The sequence below is a fragment of the Pteropus vampyrus genome, unplaced genomic scaffold (assembly GCF_000151845.1).
Source record: "Pteropus vampyrus isolate Shadow unplaced genomic scaffold, Pvam_2.0 Scaffold1, whole genome shotgun sequence".
Taxonomy (NCBI): domain Eukaryota; kingdom Metazoa; phylum Chordata; class Mammalia; order Chiroptera; family Pteropodidae; genus Pteropus; species Pteropus vampyrus.
In genome coordinates, this window is record NW_011888782.1 from 25072028 (window position 1) to 25092920 (window position 20893).

The window sequence follows — 20893 nt, forward strand, 5'->3', positions numbered from 1 at the left end:
CACTATAAATTACCTAGTCCACATCATAATTTTTAGATTGAGAAGCACTTTATCTATATAGCCAACAGGGCCTGGATAAGGTTGTGCTGAATTATTAGTTACGTGGAACTAGACTTTGAGTCGTTTTCAGTCTGCATTATAGATTGCTGCTTCATATGAATGCATGTGATTTTTGACTTAAGACCTTATTTATTTACTTATTTATTTTTAAGAAATCAGTGCCAGTTTGGTCCCACCTCCACTGGATCCAAACCTGACTGTGAAAGACAGACTGTGGCACCTTCAATCGTGCTTTCCAAAGGAATCTGATAAAGAACGTTTCGTTATCATCTATGACTTCATCCAGAGCTATAAAATTCTTCTTCTGTCTTGTGGCATCTCCCTGGAACAAAGTTATGAAGATCCTAAGGTTCCATGTCTTCTTTAATTTCTGCATAATTAGATATTTTTTAATGTTTAGAGTTAATCCTTAAACGACTTGGTGTTTATTTAGCTCTAACAATGCAGCTTTATTTTTAGAGTAATTACTCCCATATGCAATAATATCATCCACTCAGAGCAGAATATTCACCAAATGCCTCAGCGTAGGTAAAAACAGGTATCACAATCTCCAAGCACTAAAGTTCATATCTTTCCTCAGAAGTATTTAAAATTTTTATTTTAGTAGTAAGTTCTAAAGTTTTCTGTCTTATAGTAAGTTAAAAATGAAAGGAGAACTGTCAGATTTGGACATATGATAGCAGAATGTTTCAAATATCCATGAGGATAGAGGCAAAAAATAGAAGTGTGTAGACATGTCAAAAAAGATAGTAGTTAGGAGCCATTTAGCATTTGACAAATCACCTTACTAGCTCCTTAAATACTTTCCTATATAATAGCAAAGTGTGATACGCTCTTCATAATGATGACTGGGAGTTTTTAAGGAAAAGGTAACTTATGTTATTATAATATATACTTAACAGTATGATGCATTTTTAGAAGACATTTGTGATATCTCACGCCTCTCAAAGGGATATCTTTTCCTACTGTCGATAGTGAATATATGAGGCATGTGGAATATTAATTTTGAGTTGAGTTATGATACTACAGTATGTCCTTTGAATAACATAGTTTTGTTATAACATCGAGTTCTAATGTTACAACATTATAGATGACGTAGGAACTTAATTCGTTTAGATTAATTAGCTTATGGTAAAATTAGTTTTGTTTTGTGTCATTCTGCTTAAAGTTGCAGAACCTATGGATGATGTTAAGTGAGGACTTACTGTACTCAGTTGTTATTATCAATATAATCAATAATAATGCAATATTTTTAATTTCTTAGTTTCTTTAGGTTTTTTGGCAAAGATTTTCAAAGGCAGTATTAGATAAGCTAAAAGTATCTTTTTCTATACTTCAAGCCAGGCTTGGTATATATGTGATAAATCCCATGTAGTTTCTAAACTGACCTTTACTAGATATAAAAGGTTGTCACTTAATTTTGATGTGCTAGTCCAAAATGAAAATATGTATAATATGAGCTTCTCATTAAAACTACAGTAGCATCTCAGATTTATATAGTACCGTTTACATAAACTACAATAGTCCATAATTGGTTTATTAATTAAAACACTTTTGATGTATGATGATCAAATATTAATTTATAAAATCTCACTTTATAAGAAACATTTACCAACTTTTACATCAGAGTGTCTTTCAATACTCCCTAAAAGGGCTCCGATCACCAATTTCTAATGTGGTGGAGGGAGAGTTCTCCACACTTCCAACAATTCTTCTGGTAACAGCTGGGTGTCCTACAACTCAACTCAATTCTGACACTATCTACCTGGAGATGGTTCATATCCCACAGGTTAAGGGCTTAGTCCCACAAGATCCCCTCCACAACCCTCTTCGTACTCTGGCTGCAAGCCCAGGGTATGTTCTGTGCTTCTGATCATCTATAAATCTGAGGTTCCCAGGACTCCCTCCCTGGGTTTGATTAATTTGCTAGAGCAGCTCACAGAACTCAGGAAAGCAGTTTACTCACTAGATTACCAGTTTATTACAAAAGATATTAAAGGATATGAATCAATAGCTAGATGAAGAGAAACATGGGACGAGCTGCCATGTTTTCCCCCAGAACCTTCATGTGTTCACCATCCTGGAAGCTCTCCTTTTGAGTTTTTATGTAGGCCTCATTACATAGGCATGACTGATTAAATCACTGGCCATTGGTGATCAATCTCCAGCCTCAACTCCCAGTGGGCCGAGAGGTGGAACTGAAAGTTACAACCCTCCAATCACAGGGTTAGTTCCTTGGCAACCAGGCCCCATCCTTAGATCACCTAGGGACATTTCAGAAGTCACCTCATTAACATAACAAAAGATACCTATACATTCCTCACCACTTAGGAAATTCAAACGGTATTGGAAGCTCTTTGCTAGAAATAGGGGCTGGGGATGAAGACCATATTTATATTTCTTATTATAATTCAGAATATTACACCTCCATATAAAACTACATTCTTAGCCTACAGAAGAAGTAACTGAGCCATGTAGTAATTGTCAGAATTATGGTCAGGACAGGATTTAGATTACCTTACTCTAAATACAGTTCTGATCTGCTAGATCTAGTGTTAGAAACTATAGGTCTTCTAGTATAATTGGGAAGCTAAAAATAGCATTCAGGACCAGTTGGATGATTGTAGTAATAAGCCTTCATCCTGAGGGGAAAGCCTAGAGGCTTTCTAAAACTCTGAATATGAAATTTTAGTGATAAAATATTTACATCTCACTTCTGATGTTGAAAGAATTAAATAAACCTAAAATTAACATAAGCATATCTTTGTTATAGTAGCTTAGAGAAAATCAGCCTTGTGGAGGAGAGTCCATCTACATTTTCAGGAAACATGGTTTCAGTTAGCTGAGAGGCACTTGGTTTTAAGCTTGCTTCAAAACTAGGTCATCAGGAGCATTGCAGTAATGGAAAAATTGTAAGTTTTCCTTCTTTGAAGGCCACTGCCCTTATTGGTACTAAAATTCAGTCCCGGTACAATTATCTTTCTTTTATCCTGGGAAGACCACTGAGTAAGTATAAAGTGAAAATGAGTGAGATTAGATAGGAGCTTTCATTTTTTCCTCCTTTTAATTTAAGGATACAGAAATGTCTTTGAAATATCAAGAAAATATTCTGATTGCTATCCATTCAGGTGGCATGCTGGTTATTAAATCCAGATTCTAAGGAGCCGACTCTTCACAGCATAGTTACCAGTTTTCTTCCTCATGAGCTTCCACTCCTAGAAGGGGTAGAGACTGGCCAAGGAATTCAAAGCCTGGGACTGAATGTCAGCACCGAGCTTTCCGGGCGATATAGAGCATCTGTAGAATCCATTCTCATCTTCAACTCTATGAATCAACTCAATTCTTTGTTAAAGAAGGAAAACCTGCAAGGTAAAGACAAAGTTCCTGACATTTTTATGCTGTTATAGACTGGTGATAATTATATATTTAGTCACTCTTTATCACAGATGGATAAATTTTTTTACACTTTTTATGCAAACCATATTTGTGGTCATTGTCTGATACAGGGATCAACAAACTTTTCTGTAAAAGTCCAGATAGTAAATATTTTTGGTTTTACAGTCCAGATGATCTCAATCACAAATACGCAACTCTGCCATCATATTACAAAAGCAGCCGTAGATAATATGAAAATGAGTATTCCAATAAAACTTATTTACAAAACCAAGTACCTGGCCCTAGTTTGGCCATAGTTTGCAGACCTCAGATTCTACTGTAATGAAGAGAATTAGGGAGGTTTTACTCATTTATTGCTTGTTTTATATTTGAACTTTATCAAATGGTATCTATTCACACTTAGAATATATCTTTCATGGATTTAAAAAACTGAACTCTTTGAGAAACTATTCACAGTTATGTTTTTCTAGCAAAGGATATTTGTGTGAATCTTTTTTTCCCTCATGACAAATAACATGAATTTATTGTGCAATCTGCTGGCCCAGACTAGTACCTTGACTTCACAGAAGTTAGCATATGCTTATGGTAGAAATGATGAAGTGGAACCAAGTTGGCTTCATTGTGAGAAGATATAAACCATGAATTTGTTGCCTGATTAATAAATACTAGAAACAGCAGACCGATGAATTCACACAGAACAGGGTTCGAATCTGAGCTGTACCACTTACTAGTGAGGGGCCTTGGACAAACTTCTGAAACAGTCTCTAAGTCTGGTTCTTATAATGTTGTTATAAATATTAAATGAGAAAGAACTTAGTGCAGTGTTTGCCACAGAGTAGACATTCATCACTGTGTTGATTGATTATCATTATTATTTTTACTGCTAAAACAAACTCTCCGTGCTGATAGTAATGTTCTCTCCAGCATCACTGGGTAGAATAATACAAAGACCAGACTGACTAGTTTGTTCATAGGAGACTTGCTTAAGTGTTGTTAATGGCAGCTTTTGAACAGGCACTGAAGTGTTTCAAACTCACCTTCTCTAAGCCAATATAGGCAGGCCAAGGAGTGGGAGTGTGTGGCACACATGCCACAGGACTGCCTCTTTATTCATGGACGATAACGCTGAATGAACACAGCACTATTTCCTTCTCAGTCTGCCTAGTCTACCCGTAGGATGGGTGTCCTGGATAGTCTTGTAGTTCCCAGACACCAATATTTAACACTGTATAATAATGCATTTAATACCTCTTAGTCATCCACTTTTGAAAATTTTCAGGAAAAAAGAGCTTTCAAGGCACACTGAAATTGTGAAAGTTAAAAGATAACCAATCTGGAGGGTTTCTTGTACTTTTCTGGCAAGGAAAACCATAGTCTCCTTTATACTTGAAAAACTGCCTTTAAGTAGCGGGACGGTCCCCTTCCAAAGATATTGAAAGCTTATAATTCTGATAACAGACAGCAAATGTCTATAAAAGTTACAGACTAATCCATACCACCATCATTAAGTGTTGATATCTGGGAACAACAAGGAGACTTGCTTAAGTCTTGTTAATGGCAGCTCTTGAACAGGCACTGAAGTGTTTCAAACTCAGCTTCTCTAAGCCAATATAGGCAGGCCAAGGATGTGGTTGTTTATTTTAATGGATCTCCAGAATCTTCCTCTTTTTCTTTTCTCATCCTCTTGCCTGTTGGGTGGGTGTATTCTGGCAGCTGATTTTCTCCCAGTAGAGAACTGATTTTTGTTATGGTATGAATAAATGTGTCTTTGCTTAATGTGACCCAGGACAAAGTATCCTGTTCTTTTTACATGCATCAGTTGGATCCTTTCTAGAGTGGTTTAAACATATATGAGATGATTTTCTAGGTATGAAATGAGTTGGTTTCTCTCTTTTTTAGAGGACCTCATCTGCACAATTTTGTATTAGTCATAATTTTTCTTTCATGTACACTATCATCATTGGTTTATGAATGGTTTTCTTATTTTTTATTCATTATTATTTTGCTAACAGAGTTATTCTAGTTTTATTGAATGAGTTGATGAATATAACCTCTTTTTAGTTTAGAGGAGTTTATCATAGAAATGATGTGTTCCTTGAAATTTCGATAGCATTTACTTATAAACTGTTGCTCAGCATGATTTTCTCAGGGTCCATCCATGTTGTCACAAATGGCAGTATTCCATCTCTTCTTACAGCTGAGTAATATATTATTGTATATATGACTGAAATTACTTAGAAGATTGGTTTTTAATTTCCACATATTTGGAAACTTTTTATTTTGTATTTTTATTATTACCTTCAAACTTAATTGTATGTAGTTAGAGAACATGGTTGTATAATACCCATTCTTTGAAATTTTTTTAGTTGCTTTGTGACCTAAACCTGACTTATGGTATAAATGGTCTGCATGTATATAAGAGAATGTGTATTCCAATTTTGGATGCAGAATTTTGTAAATGTCTGTTAAGTCAAGGTTGTTGTTTAAATCTTCTATATCTAATTTTTCCTATACATCAGCCAACTTTATATATTTTGAGACCATTTTATAAGATGCATACTTAAAATTGATTTATCTTCCTGGTGAATTAAACTTTCTATCATTGTGTTATAACCAGCTCTACCACTAAAATGATTTTATTTTTAGGCTATTTTCAGGAATGAATATGGCAGCATCAACTTTCTTTTGATTAATATTTGCCTCATATACCTTTTTTCTATTCCTTTTAAACCTTTCTAGGTCCTTATGCTTTAGATGTGTCTTATAAACAGAGATAGTTTATTCATTTATTTTGCAGACTTATCAATATTTTTTCAAATTTACCAATTTATTGTGATTATTAATGTATTTCTATCCATTACATTTATTGATATATTTGCACTCTGTTTTCATGCTGTTTTACCTAGTTTCTATTCATCTTTTATTATGTAAACGGTTCATTCATAACTGTGCCCAGTATGCTATTCTGAGTCTAATAATTTCATATCTGCAGTTCTTGGAATCTAAATCTGTCATTGTGTTGTTTGAATCCCATTCATATTTCTTTGCTTCTTGTATTTTTCATAAGCTGTGAGTTCATATAGGATTTGATTAATGGAGTCCTGCTGGCCTAGCTTGAGGAAGCTTTTCTTTAGAAAAGTTTTCCTCTTGTCTCTGCTGGTTATCAAACTACACTGCATCGAAGGACCATGTTAGCTTCCTTGAGAGTTTTGGTTCAGAACAGGGATCCGAGAATCTACTTATTCTCCTGTTGCTAAAAGATATATATCCCTTCGAACTTTTGTCTATAGGACTTCATTCCCATGACAACCTTGCTTTTTCTTACTGCCTGACAATCAACGCTAGCTCCTCGTGTAACTCTGATTTTGTGCTGCTCTGACTGTTCTTAGTCTGACCATAGTATTTTATTTTTCTGGTCACACATCCCATGAATTTCTGCTTTGAGTTTAGGCCTCCAAAGCCAGACTGACTTCCCAGTAATTCCTCCTGACTATTAGAGGCCAGTAGCTCTCACATGTTTGTTTGGGTGATGATTATGGTTGTCCCTGGAGATCTCCTTGCTGATTGAGACCAGCAGTGCCTCAGAGAATGAGTATATGTAGAGTTGGGGGTTAGGCCAGGGTTGCTCTGAGACCTAGTGACCCATAGTACTGGAGGCTGAAGTCTTTGGAATGGATTTTTTCTTAATGATTTAGGATAGTACATTTCTCACAGTACATTGTATGGACACTTTTCAGGATGTTAGAAGTATTGTATAAAAAATGTTTTTATCATCAAATAACTTTAGACTTTCGGTTACTACAAAATTAAGTGGTTGTCTTTGCTTCATGTCTTTTCAAAGTCTTTAGTATATTAAGAGGCATCATGAATACCCAAGAGCAGGATATAAATGCTGAAACTCATAATATATAGTGTTCTCAACTCTACCCTTTTTATACAATATCTTTGAGACAAAATTCCAATGAACATACTGGGAAAACTGATTTAGAATGGCAACTCTTTTGATAAATGTCAGCAGACAGAAAAACACACTGATTGTTATTTCTGGATGTTCTTTACTCTTTGGTGAGCACTGGAAAATATAAAACCTCCACATTCAGTTTTTTTGTGCAAGCATGCATACCATGAGACCAGAAATACTGGAAATAATTTCAGGGAATTAACACTTTGTAGCAATTTAGCAAGTAAAATTTGCTGTCTTGCTCTTGTTAGGAGTAATAGCAGAAACATTATCTTGGAAGAAATGCAGTCTCTTGTAATTCAGACTGTTCATAAAATTGCCAGTTCTTCTACTCTCTGCATAGACAAGGATAGTAATCTAGTGCTTAAGTGGAAAAGTGGCAAGTTCTTTTATGCCTTTCATTGTTGATTTGAGAACACTACTCAGGAGACTGAATCTTGAAAGATAGCTTATGTAGCACCTCTGGATTTTGCTAGAAAAATTCTATGTGTGTTTAGATATTGATACTGAGCTAATTACTTAGCTAGTGAAATAATGTTTTGTTTTGTTTTTCTCTTCCAGATGTTTTCAGTAAAGTGGAAATGCCCAGTCAGTACTGCTTGGCCTTGCTAGAGCTAAATGGAATCGGCTTTAGTACCGCAGAATGTGAAAGTCAGAAACACATAATGCAAGCCAAGTTGGATGCAATTGAGACTCAAGCCTATCAACTAGCTGGCCACAGTTTTTCCTTCACCAGTTCAGATGACATTGCTGAGGTTGTATCATGGGAATAGAGAATTTAGAAAAGTCATTTTTAGGGTTACAGATGGTTCGTATATGTGTTTTTCCTAAATGTGTTTACCTAAACATCAAAGATCAGTTTTAAAAAATTCAGTTAACCAGAATACTTTGGAGATAGAGTATTATAACATCTAATTTGTAATTTGTATCATATATTTATGAAATAGGAAGGTGGTAAAGAAGGCTCCTAGAATGTATGTTCCATGAGAAGGAGATTTGTCTGGAACAGAGGAGGCACTCAGTATATGTTTGTTGAACGAAAGACAGTTGCATAACAGTGTCGCTGTTTCTCCATGAAATTTGTTGTCTCATGTACTCTCACTCCTTCCTCACCCCCAAATCCATTTTTTAGAATAAAAAATTAGATATTTTTCTCAGTTGTTAATGAAAAAGGGATTTTTGTAACTGTTTGCTTTTTAAACTTAATTTCGATTTTTATTAGGTCAGTATCATTATCTAAACACACATAGAGTTTTTCTAGCAAAATCCAGAGATGCTACAAAAGCTATCTTTCAAGATTCAGTCTCCTGAGTAGTGTTCTCAAATCAACAATGAAAGGCATAAATTATATAAATTTGACATACTTTACTCTTATTTTTGTTTTCAAAGGTTGGTGTTATTGCCAACTACAAAGGGTGGTTGGATTGTTTTAGAGGGGTTACAAATGTAGATTGGGTGCTTACACTTGATAGCATTGAAGTTATAGTGTCTTCTAGATGTTATTCAATAATATAGCATATTGGTAAAGATCATAGGCTTTGTAGCCAGATTTAGTGAGTTTGAATACTATCTCCTCCATTTATTTACTAACTCTATGACCTTGGACCAATACCCCAACTCTTTATATCTCGATTTCTTCATCAGTAAAATAGGTTTTAATTGCCTCATAGAGTTGTGAGGAGTAAATGATAAATGTAAAACACTTAGAATAGTGTCTATCTCATAGTAAGTGCTCAATAAATGTTATATATACTCATAAAAATGCCTGTTTTGAAGCCACAGTTTTGTTTTTTTTTTTTAATGAGGAACTTTGTTTCTCCTAATTATGTAGTATATTTGTATTTAAGTCAGTGGTGTCTTTTGGGGTATTTTTATGTTTTCTTTTGAGTTTTAGCCCAGAACTCTCCAAGTCAGTACCTAGCTGAAAACACGTAAAATTACATAGGGAACTTATCAAAAATATAGAATCTCTGGATTTCAGCACAAGTAGGCTTGGAGCAAAGGCAGTAATCTGTGCCTTGTGGTTCAGATGAGGACTAAGGCACAAAAGCCATAGGCCTAGACCAAACTCCGAGCTTAATAATAGGCCTTTGGTGTTATTGGTTTGTTCCTAGGTCTTCATGTTAAAATGGAAATTATATTTAAGGTAACTAACAGTTTTACACTTTTGACTATTTAATCCTTGGTGATTTTAAGTTGAATCTTTGAACTGAGCAGGATACTATTACTCACCTAGAACTGCACTGTCTAATACGGGACCCACTAGCCACTTGTGGCTATTTAAATTTAAATTAATTAAAATTAAATAAAATATTTCAATTTGTGCTAACCACATTTCAAATGTTCAATAGTCACATTGTGGCTAATGGCTACCGTATTGGACAATGCTAATATAGAACATTTCCATTATTGCAAAAAGTTCTTTTGGATGGCACTGGTCTAGAGCAGGGATCAGCAAACTATAGGTTGCTGGCCAGATCTAGCCCACCACCTGTTTTTGAATATAAAATTTTATTGGAACACAGCCACAGCTGTTCCTTTACTTATTTTCTGTGGCTGCTTTCGTTCTATAATGGCACAGTTGAGAAGTCGTGACAGACAATAAAATCTGCAAAGATGAAAACACCTATTGTGTGCCCCTTTATGGGAAACATTTGCTGACTCCTGGTCTAGAGGGAAGCATGGGTTAGTGGAAAGAAAAAAGGACATTAGAGTTAGAAGACTCTTGGTTCTAATTTTTAATTCCACTACCTTCTGGCCATGTAATGTTGAGCATGTTTCTCCAGCTGTCTACACTTTTCGGATTTGTCATAGAATTGTTATAAAGATTACATGTGATGATACATGTTAAAGTACCTAGCATAATGGATGGCACGTAGTAAGTGCTCAATAAATATAAGTGCCTCTTGTCCCCGTCTAGTTCAGCCCTCTAATTTCACAGGTGTGTTAATTGAGGCCTGGAGAGGTAATTTATATATGAAGTTTTCATAATTAAACCTGAAGGATTCACCAAAAATAGAAGCTTAAGATAAAGAACTTTTAAATACATGACCTGAGCTCTTTGAATTATCTTAATTGTGATAGTTCTCCCTTCCTGGGATTGCTGATTTGTAGTTACTTTAATAATGTTTTATTTTTTCTATTCAATTATTTGATTTTCTCCTATTCTGCCATTAATGTATTCTTTGACATCTGTATTAGAGTTGCCTGATAAAATACAGGGCTTTCAGTTAAATTTGAATTTCAGATAAACAATGGATAATATTCTAGTGTAAGTAGGCCCCATACAACTCAGATTTAACTGTGCATCTTGCAATTTTATTTGCTAAGTGTGACAACCCTAATCTCACACATGCATATCTACATAACACAACTTTTGGGCAAAATAGTTACTAACATCCATAGTAAGCCTCAGTATCTTTTATATCTAAGGCCCCAGTTATTCCCACTACTTAAAACTCGAACCAGATCTTTGTTTTTATTATAACTGCTGTTCTAGGGAAGCACAGGCATATCTTTCCTTGCAACCCTGACCCAACTTGTAGAAAAAAATTCTTAGACTCATGCAAATGGTTTCAATTTTTAAGATTATTACTGGGAAAATAATCCAAGGTTTACGAAAGCCCATTCAAGGTCTATAAATGAATGAGTAGAGGTAGTATAAGTGTTCTGAATTGCCTGCATTTTAACCCTTGTAACTTGAACTAGTGAATGTCTATGGGATTCGCCCTCTGTCCCAGAGCCCGGATCCCTGCCTAGTTTCCTTAGTGGGTGCTTACTGGCCACTCTCTTGCTTTCATTATTGCTACATTGGTTTGGCCACTTTCTCCTGACCTTTTGTGCCCAGGGACTCTCAGGGCCCAGCTTTCGGGAAGTGGAATTAGATGGCTTTTTGGACCCCTTTCTACTTTAGTGTTCTCTGATTTTTGTGCTTACACAGTAGCCATGAAGGCTTCTATATTGTCCTGCTACAAGGGCTTAAATGATTGAGCAGCCACATTGGTTACCACATCAAGTGGTATTTAGGAGAGCTCACAATCCTCAGGGCAGCCTAAAGTCTCAATGTCAATAGCGTATTTATCAGATGTTCAGCACAAAGTATACATTCCTGTGTTTTTGGCTGTTTAAAAGCCTGGTGTTGGTATTAATCTGCTAGTGCCTAACTTAGGGTATGGACAGCTGACTTGACATATAAATTTTCATTGCCATTATTTATCAACCCTTTTCCACTTTGCCCCGAGAATACTTGCCAGCGATGTTTGCAGTTGGAAACAAATGACATCATTCTATTTATAGCATTCTGTTTTTAATAGTGGTATTTTCCATTTACAAAATATAGTAATTCTCAATTGCCAAAAATGTCAAATCCTAGAAAACGTAGCATTTCTACATGTGATGTTAAATTAACACCGGCAGTGAGCTGCACTTCTTTTTTCTAAACTGAAAAAGAGCTAAATGTGCTAATTCCAAATTGTCCAAAAAAAAAAAAAAATTCTTCTAACCTGTGCTGAACTGTGTAGGTTTTTCCTCAAATAACTTTTAAAAATGTTTTCTGAATGACAGTATATGAGATTTGATTCTTGACTAAAGAAGCATTAATTTCTTACAGGTTTTATTTTGGGAATTGAAGTTGCCACCGAATGGAGAGATTAAAAACCAAAACAGCAAGAAAACCTTGGGTTCTACCAGAAGAGGGAATGACAATAGATGCAAGCAAAGACTGGAAAAACGGTTCAGCACTAATAAGGTGCTCTTTGGGCGTAGTTACAGGGTAGAAAGTACAGCCACAGCAGCTATGGAGAGAGCAGTCCAACTTACCATCCTGTAGAATTTTTGACCTTAATATCATTAATTATGACTTGCCTGACTTGGGGAAATTTCCACACCTTCATTATATCAAATGAACTGTTTATTTGATCTCACTGGCCCTTTTTCCTCACAAGTTTCTATTCTTTATTGGCTCACTGAAAGTATGTAGCGTAGAAAAATTCAGTTTTAAAGATAAATGTCCTTAATACAGAACCATGAAAGTATTAGGGCAAAAAGGAAAAAAAATATAACTGGGACACTTCTGATCGTGTGAAGAATGGAGGAGGAAAATATAGAGGAAAAAAGAGATGATGTAAACTATTGGCTGGGGTGTAGGGAGGCAGTTACTTTGCTAAATTAACATCTCATTGATTTTTTTAAAAAGGTAGATCTAAACTGGTATTACTCAGCATTAACATGTTTGCTTTTAATAATCTAGAGTTATCATAGTTTTATCATTATGGTGATTTCCAAAAATAAAACCCCCCAAAATAATTTTGAGATATAAATACAGGAGTTAGTTAATTTTGAGACTATATTATTTACCTAAAAGAGATTCTAGTTTGCTATGGAATTTGGATAAGAATTGGATCTAACTTTATTATGTTTCTTTGGCAGGATGTTTTAAATAAATTAAAGGCATTACATCCCTTACCGGGCTTGATATTAGAGTGGAGAAGAATCACTAATGCTATTACCAAAGTGGTCTTTCCCCTGCAGCGGGAAAAGCGTCTGAATCCTTTTCTTGGAATGGAAAGAATCTATCCTATATCACAGTCACACACTGCTACGGGTAATAAGAAATCTTAAATATGGATAATATCCAATTTTGAAAGAAAAAAATTTCATATACATTTGCTGTGATCACCAAGGGATTCAAGTGTTGATCATTGGGTTCAATGAAGTTCCATAAACATTTATGAAATGCATAGTACATTCAAAGCATAGATGAATACTATCTAGATACAGAGATGAGATTTAGTAAGATATAATTCTTTCTTTCAAATAGTGTGTAGAGTAACTGGGATGCCTGAAACTGTGCTTTGGATAAGAGAATATCTGGGAATTAAATACTTATTTGAGTCAGTGATCTTATTTAATTTTATTCCCAGCCCTTTTATGAACATCTTAAGATTCTCTCCAAGCTGAATATAAGTAGGTGTGAGGGGCATCTGTATAATAAGTGAGCATCTTGTTTTCCTCAATCCGAAAAGAAACCTGTAGAGTCCTTTGGGTGACTCATGACCCTCTTGGGGTAGGTCTGAGTATAATCTGGTGAGGAAAAAAGCATTCTTTCTTAGGCAGTGCAGAACTCTAAATATTTGCCAAATGCAGCGTGCAGTGGAAGAAAGGGTAATATTAACTCTTTCATAAGGGAGGCAGTTTAGATTAACGGTATAGAATTTGGGCTTTGATATCAATGTTTGCATACTGGTGCTATGTATGAATCTTTAGACAAAATACTTAACCTCTCAGTGCCTAAGTTTCCTCATAATAAAGCAGGATAATAATAGTTCTACCTCACTGGATCATTCTGAGGATTAAATAGGTTACTATATGTAAAGTGTTTAGAATTGTGCATGTACTTGGTACGTGACTCCTTATCAGTTGTTGGTGTTACTAAGCATGGAGGTAGCATGAGGAGCTGCTTTTCTCTCTGCTTATTTTTTGTTCTAAACAACTTCTCTTTTCCTTCTCTATTTAGCTAACCTCTTGGTTTTTAGCCATTTCTTGCCTTATTGTAATTTCACTTTGATTTTGAAACGTATACTAATAATGCTGTAAACTTATGTAAAATAAATCTTTGTTGGTGAAAAAAATAAAGTTAGAGTTTCAAAGGTATTGCACATTTAATTGTTGCTTATAAAACAGAAAGTAATCAATTTCTTTTTTCCTGATTGGTTTGTATCGTGCTATTAAAGAATATATTAGAAATACAAGTTTACCCAAGCATAGCAAGGCCATTTCATTATTAAAGTTTATTTCCATGAAGTTATATTTACGTTTTATAATTTATTTTTGCCACCTTATTAGTCTGCCAGTGTTACCTCATTAATTCAAGTAATAGACCTGACAATTAACTATTATTATAGAAAAGAAGACAGTGTCCTGAGGCAGAAAGAGACTTAGATTCCTTTCTCTTTTATGTTAGCTTCGTAACATTGAACAGGCCATTTAATGATAATAAATATATTAATATCTACCATTAATTGAGCACTAATGTTTGCTAAAAGCTAAATAACAAGGACATAACATCAGGGGTTAATTCAGAAAAGCAGTATTCTAGATACTTAAAATGTCTTATTCATCAAAAGAAGATAAAATTATGTATAGTAACTAGTAGAGAGCTTGTTACAAGGGTGTATCACAAAAGAGAGGATTTCGTGTCACTGTATATGTATTATAAACACTGCAAGAAGAAAAAAAACCCCAAAATCACTTACTTGAACTTTTTGAACAATGCTTATGTGTTTCAGAAAAAGTCAACCAATAAGTAAACAAATAATTTGTAAGATATTTGGGGGGAAATAAATGCTGTAAGCACTTAAATAGCTTTCTGTTTCCCAGAAAATTCATTAACCACCTGCTTCTAGTCTCTAGTCATGCCAGTGTTAGTATTGACTCTCTTGATGAGTGATGACGATGATGAAGAAAACTGGCCAGTTAATGCCTAGAAAGGGATGCTCTAATCATCACCTCTTATTGCTACTCCATCTCCTGCATTAGTTAACTCCTCTGGCCCAGTTGTCCCTTTTCAGCACTCAGTTGCTCTTTTGCTCCAGATCTTCTTTGTATCTTGCGCATTCCTGTTTTTCAAAGCTTTCAACAGTCATGTCTCCCAGGATCCATTTTATTAGTCTTCACTCAATACAACTGCTAACATTTTATAGTGCTGACATCTGGTACTCATTTTAGCATAGGAATAGTTCAATTTATCAAACTACTTCTCTTAGGCTTGTTTGCTAAAGAGCTAGGTTAATGTAAAACTGTATTGTAGCTGATTCATATATTCACTTACATTGGGATTGGTCTTGTTCTTATTTTATCATTCTTAGGCACATGAACACATGAAAAATATTTCATTTAAATATAAATTTAAATATAAATATAAATTTCAGCGATAATATAACATACATTTTAAAGATAATTCAGAAGATAATTACTCTTAAAATAAATGTCAGATTCCTCCCCTAATTTTATATCTTCATTCTGTTTGACTTTAGGACGAATAACCTTTACAGAACCAAATATTCAGAGTGTGCCAAGAGATTTTGAGATCAAAATGCCAACGCTAGTAGGAGAAAGCCCACCTTCTCAAGCCCTAGGCAAAGGCCTACATCCCATGGGCAGGTAAACTCTATTTGTTTGTATTTGCAATAATATACTTATGTAAGTATGAATGGCTCAAAAATAGCCTATTGGACAAAATAATGAAATCAGTTTTCTGTTTCAGGCATAGGCATTTCTATTCCAGGCATTATTCATTTCAAACCCTGAGTCTGTATATAAAGAAGCTAGTTGATGATGAAAGGCAGAAAACCTGGACCACTAGTTAAATCAAACAGCATATATTTATTTAAGTCAAATACTAAAGAGAAGAGTTTAGCAATGTCAGGAACATTCCTCCTTCCTGCCCTCTTCACATACACACAAAAGGAAGAAAAAGCACAGTTAATTTATATTAGATATAGCCAAAGAGATTTGTTGAGTTGAGCTAAATGTTAGTGAATTATCTCAGAAGCAGTTTGTGGGAAAAGCTATTACAGAAATGTCTTATTTTCTGTTTAATTGAATGTTTACTAAAAAAGTCTAGTATCTTTGTAAAGCTTTAAAGCAAGTTTCCGATAATAAGTTTCTTAGAAGGAAATAGTAACTTTACTGAAAAATCAGACCTTTTTCACATATTTGAGACTGCTTCACATCCAGCTGATGATGTTGTTTGCATGACAGAGCAGGAAATAAAAAGTGTTGTGGCCTGAACCCTAGGCACCAGGCACAGATGGAGGAGAGGGCCTCAGATGGAGGAATGCCATTTTCCGTCAGCATGCGACACGCCTTTGTGCCTTTCTCAGGTAATGTGGCTGATGATTTTTGAGCTTCTCATTGCTGTGGGAATGTTTTTCAAAGCACTGATAAAGCCGGTATTATGAGTAAGACTCAGAAGTGTGCATTGGTCCCTCCATCTTTCCTCTCTTCTATGTCGTCTGTTTTTCCCTTTTGTGTTGCCAGATTTATGTCAGTCAGTCATTGTCTTCATGATCTGCTCTTGGTGGTATATGCTCATTGGTAGCAGTTTGCTGAAACCATGTTTTCGAAGGTCACTGTAAACCTTTTTTGGAAAATCCAATGGATTTTTTAGTCCTCATCCTCTTTGACTTCTGTGTTTGTCACTGTTAATCAACTTTCACTTTCCTCAGTTTCTCACCTCCCTTGACATCTAAGGGCATACATTTTTTGTCTCTCTTTCTGATTTGCTTTGCATTTTGTGTCTTCTCCTCTTCTCCAGACTGCTGCTTCCTATTACATGGGGAAACCCCCAAGGCTATCATCCTTTACTTGACCTCTCTGCAGTAGTCTAGCCATAAACCTTTTTGTCATTGGAACATTTGAAAATCATGATCTAACTCCTATATCATCCCTACTATTAACATACATATTTATTCTTTTATGTTTTGTCAGTTGGCAGATCTGGGTGAATGCAGTTAACCATCTGAATTTGAATTCTGTCAGAAATATATCGTCTGAGAGTGAATTCAGGTCTATAATAGCATAACCTGCTTGGCAAATTTCAGTTTTTGCTTTTTAAGTGTGAGCTATCAGCATTTTACTGTTGTAACCATTTTTACGTATTAAGTTCTAAGGCATTAAGTATATTTGCATTGTTGTCAACCATTATTATTATTCATTTCCAGAACTTTTTCATCTTTCACAACTGCAACTCTATACCCATTAAATACTAACTTTCCCTCCCCTACTCCCCAACCCCTGGCAACAACCATTCTACTTTCTGTCTCTATGAATCCAGCTACTCTAGTATCTCATTTAAATGGAATCATACATATTTGTCCTTGTGTGCCTGGTTTATTTCATTTAGTATAATGTCTTCAAGGTTCATCCATGTAATAGCACTTATGTCAAAATTTCTTATCTTTTTAAGGCTGAATAATATTCCATTGTATGTATATACTTCTTTTACCTGTTCATTCATCAGTTTATTCTTATATGAACAATAAAATTGTATTTAATGCAATAATATTTTATACTGCTTTTGTTTGAAGTTTTTAAATAAATTTAAATTAAATGTATATCAATTTAGTCTGAGAACTTTGCCACTTAAATGTAGTGTGTAGTTCACTTACATCTAAAGTAATTATTGATATATGGTTGGATTTAAGTCTCCTAACTTGTTATTTGTATTTTATTTGTTCTATCTGTTCTTTATTCTTTTTTAAACTTTAAATGACTATTTTTATTATTTTATTTTATTTTCTGTATTATTTTTTAACTATATGTTAGATATTTTAGAATTAGCAATATGCATCACACCACATCTTCAAGTAATTTTATATCACTTTATCCATAATGTGCAGGTTTTTTTTACCATTTCTCTTTTCCTTTAATGAATTTAAACTATATGACCATTATAAACTCTGCTATATAGTTATTATTTTTGCTTTAAACAGTCTGTTGTCTTACAAAGGAATCAAAAACAAAAAAGTGTCTTTTCTGACCACTTCTTACTGTCCACTTTATACCATTTCTAGCACTCCTCGTTTCTTGGAGTATTTTTGTCTATTATCATTTTTCTTCAACCAGAATACTTCCTTTAAGATTTCTTGTAGTGCAGTTCTACTAACAATGATTTATCTCAGCATTTCCATATCTTTAAGTAATTTTGTCTCACTTTTGAAAGATATTTTTGACATAGATTTCTAGGTTTACAGTCCTCTTCTTTCAGCACTTTAAATGTATATTTCCATTAGCTTCTGGTTTGCATCATTTTTGAGAAGTACACCACCATTTTTTCTTGCTATTTCTTCAAGCACAGTGTATCTTTTTTCTGAATGCTTTTCTGATATTTTAATTCATTATTCAGTTTTAGCAATTTGATTTGGTCATGCGTCTTTGGGTAATTTTTCAGCTTTGCTTCTGAGATTTTCGAATTTGCTGAATTTACTGAGTTTGCTTTTTAAAAAATCTATGTACTTATATTTTTCATTAAATTTGGAACATTTCAACCATTATTTCTTATAATATTTTTGTCTGTATCTCTCCTTGCTTCCTGTTACTTCAAATATATGTAAGTCATACCACAGATCACTGAAGCTTTAATCTTTTCTATTTTATTCCCTTCTCCCTATTTTTTCCCTCTGTGCTGCAATAGATATTTTCTATTGACTGTTTTAACGTTTGTAGATCTTTTCTTATTCAGTTTCTAATTGCTGTCATATCCTCTTAGTGATTTTTACATTTCAGATATTGTACTTTTAATTTTAGAATTTTAATTTTATTTTTTTGTGTAGTTTTTATTATTTTATTGCAATTCACTATTTGTTACATCATTATCTCCATGTTTCTTTAAGTTTCTGGACATGTTCATGTGAGCTCTTAAAAATTTCATCATCTCTAATTTCTGGGTCATTTTCTATTGATTGAATATTCTCCTGTTCAAAGTTACATTTTCCTAGTTCTTCTTATGTCTAGTATTTTTTTATTGTTTGCTGGACACTATGCTTGCTACTTTGTTGACTCTTTAGATTTTGTAGTCTTCATTAAATAGCATTTCTTCTCACAGACAGTTAACTTTCACATTGGCTTGATAATTTGAGACTTCGAAAGGTTTTTTTAGCAAAAGTTTAGAGCATCCTTTACTCTAGGGCTAGATTAGCCTTGATTGTAAGGCATGGTCTTGCTGGGGTCTCGATGTTTGAGTTCTGTCAGAATTTCCTTTCTTTTTAAGGCTGAATAATATTCCATTGTATGTATATATTTCCTGGCACATAGTAGGCTCAACAAGTTCTACCTTCAGTCTGATCAGAGCTTGAACATCTCTCAACACGCAAGCAGGTATTGTTTAACTAGTTGTTCAGCTGACAGCTGTGTGATGGTGGTTCTTTCTTTGGTAGTGTTTTTTTCTTTAGTCTTTGTTCTTTGCCTGTTCCCTGCACAGCTTAGTATTTGGTCAGAAATCCAAAAGGATTACTATGCATATTTCTGACACTCCTTTTATGCACAGCTTCTTCCTCTCCAAATTTTCACAAATTCTAGGCCCAAACTCCAATCTCTGTTTCCTTAGCTCAAAAAAACCATAGTGCTTTGTTTCATCTCTCCTTCCCTGCAATGCATTCTACAAAGTGCCTCCATTCACAAACCTAAGAGAGTTGGATGGCTCACACCGCCTCCTCTCTCCCCTCCTCCTTCTCAGGGATTATATAGTCCCTGCATTGCCTGTTGTCCAACATCTGAAAACAGTTATTTCATGTATTTTGTCCAGTTTTGTCTTGTTTATAGCAGTAAGACCATAAAAATTGTGGTTGTTTTAAATCAGTATTTATACATTTTTAAATCAATTATTCATTCACATATTTCAGAAATCAAAATATGTAAAAGTTATATTGATAAGCTTTGCTTTTTCCCCTGTCCTAGCTATGCTATTATCTACAACTCTTATAACTACATGTGTTTCTTATATATACTTTCAGTGTTTTATGTAGATATAAGCAAATATGAATAAGTAATATTTTCTTCCCCTATTCTTACACAAAGATAAGCATTCCATGTACACAATTGCATGCCTTACTTATTTCATTTAATATTTTTATGCTGGAGATTTGTGATTGTCAGTAAAGAAATTTGTACATAAACCTGTTTAATCTGTGTGTGGGTAATCTGTGCAGTAATCTGTGGCCTTGTTTGTTGAGTCTCAGAGTAAAAACCTGTTTGATAGGTATTGTCAAATTGCCATCTAATGAGGGACAGTTACCATTTACTTCTTAATAACATATGAGTGTTCTTTCTCAGCCTTGCCAAACTGTGCTATTCAACTTCTGGATTTTTGCGATATAAGAAGAGAAAAATTGTTTCTTGCTATACATTTAATTTGCATTTCTTTTACTATGAATGAAGTTGAGCTTTCTTTAATATGTTTAAGGTTCTTTTGTTTTAATTATTTTCATGAACTCCTTGTTTATGTTTTGCCTTGGTCTTGATTTGTAGCACCTCTTTTTTTATAATATAGCAATGAGTTCTCTGTAATATCAGTTGCAAATATTTTGCCTACTTTTTCTTTGACTCCACTTTTATTATTTTTTAATTTTGTTTTTGCCATGCATATCTAATCCACAGGTAAATTATCTGAATCCTCTTAAATAACTCTTCTTCACATATCAACCACTTGATTTTTTTCATTGAATATCTTTGTTTTTATCAAAGTAGATCACATGCTTCTCTCCAGCCCACTTAAAGATTGGAAACCAGTTTCTTCTTTCATTCATTCATTGAACAACTATTTCAGAGCCTACTATGTGCCAGGAACTCTCAAGGTTTTCTATAAACTGCAAAGGACAATTAAGTTTCCCATACCTAATGGTTCAGTGCTATGTTGGAGAGGCATGAAAGAACCATCATTTCAGATTGTGTCAGGTACTGTGGGAACACTGAGGAAAG

At 34.4% G+C, this 20893-nt stretch overlaps 1 protein-coding gene across 1 annotated transcript in view; it reads left to right on the top strand.

The window, feature by feature from the left end:
* The window catches only part of POLQ (DNA polymerase theta), a 96055-nt gene that overhangs the window by 55511 nt on the left and 19651 nt on the right, over window positions 1–20893 (top strand). The window contains exons 19-25 of the mRNA XM_011355325.2: window positions 213–409; window positions 3189–3429; window positions 7979–8172; window positions 12027–12164; window positions 12845–13019; window positions 15451–15577; window positions 16178–16299. Coding sequence (XP_011353627.1) covers window positions 213–409; window positions 3189–3429; window positions 7979–8172; window positions 12027–12164; window positions 12845–13019; window positions 15451–15577; window positions 16178–16299 — 1194 coding nt within the window. The remainder of the gene's footprint in view (window positions 1–212; window positions 410–3188; window positions 3430–7978; window positions 8173–12026; window positions 12165–12844; window positions 13020–15450; window positions 15578–16177; window positions 16300–20893) is intronic.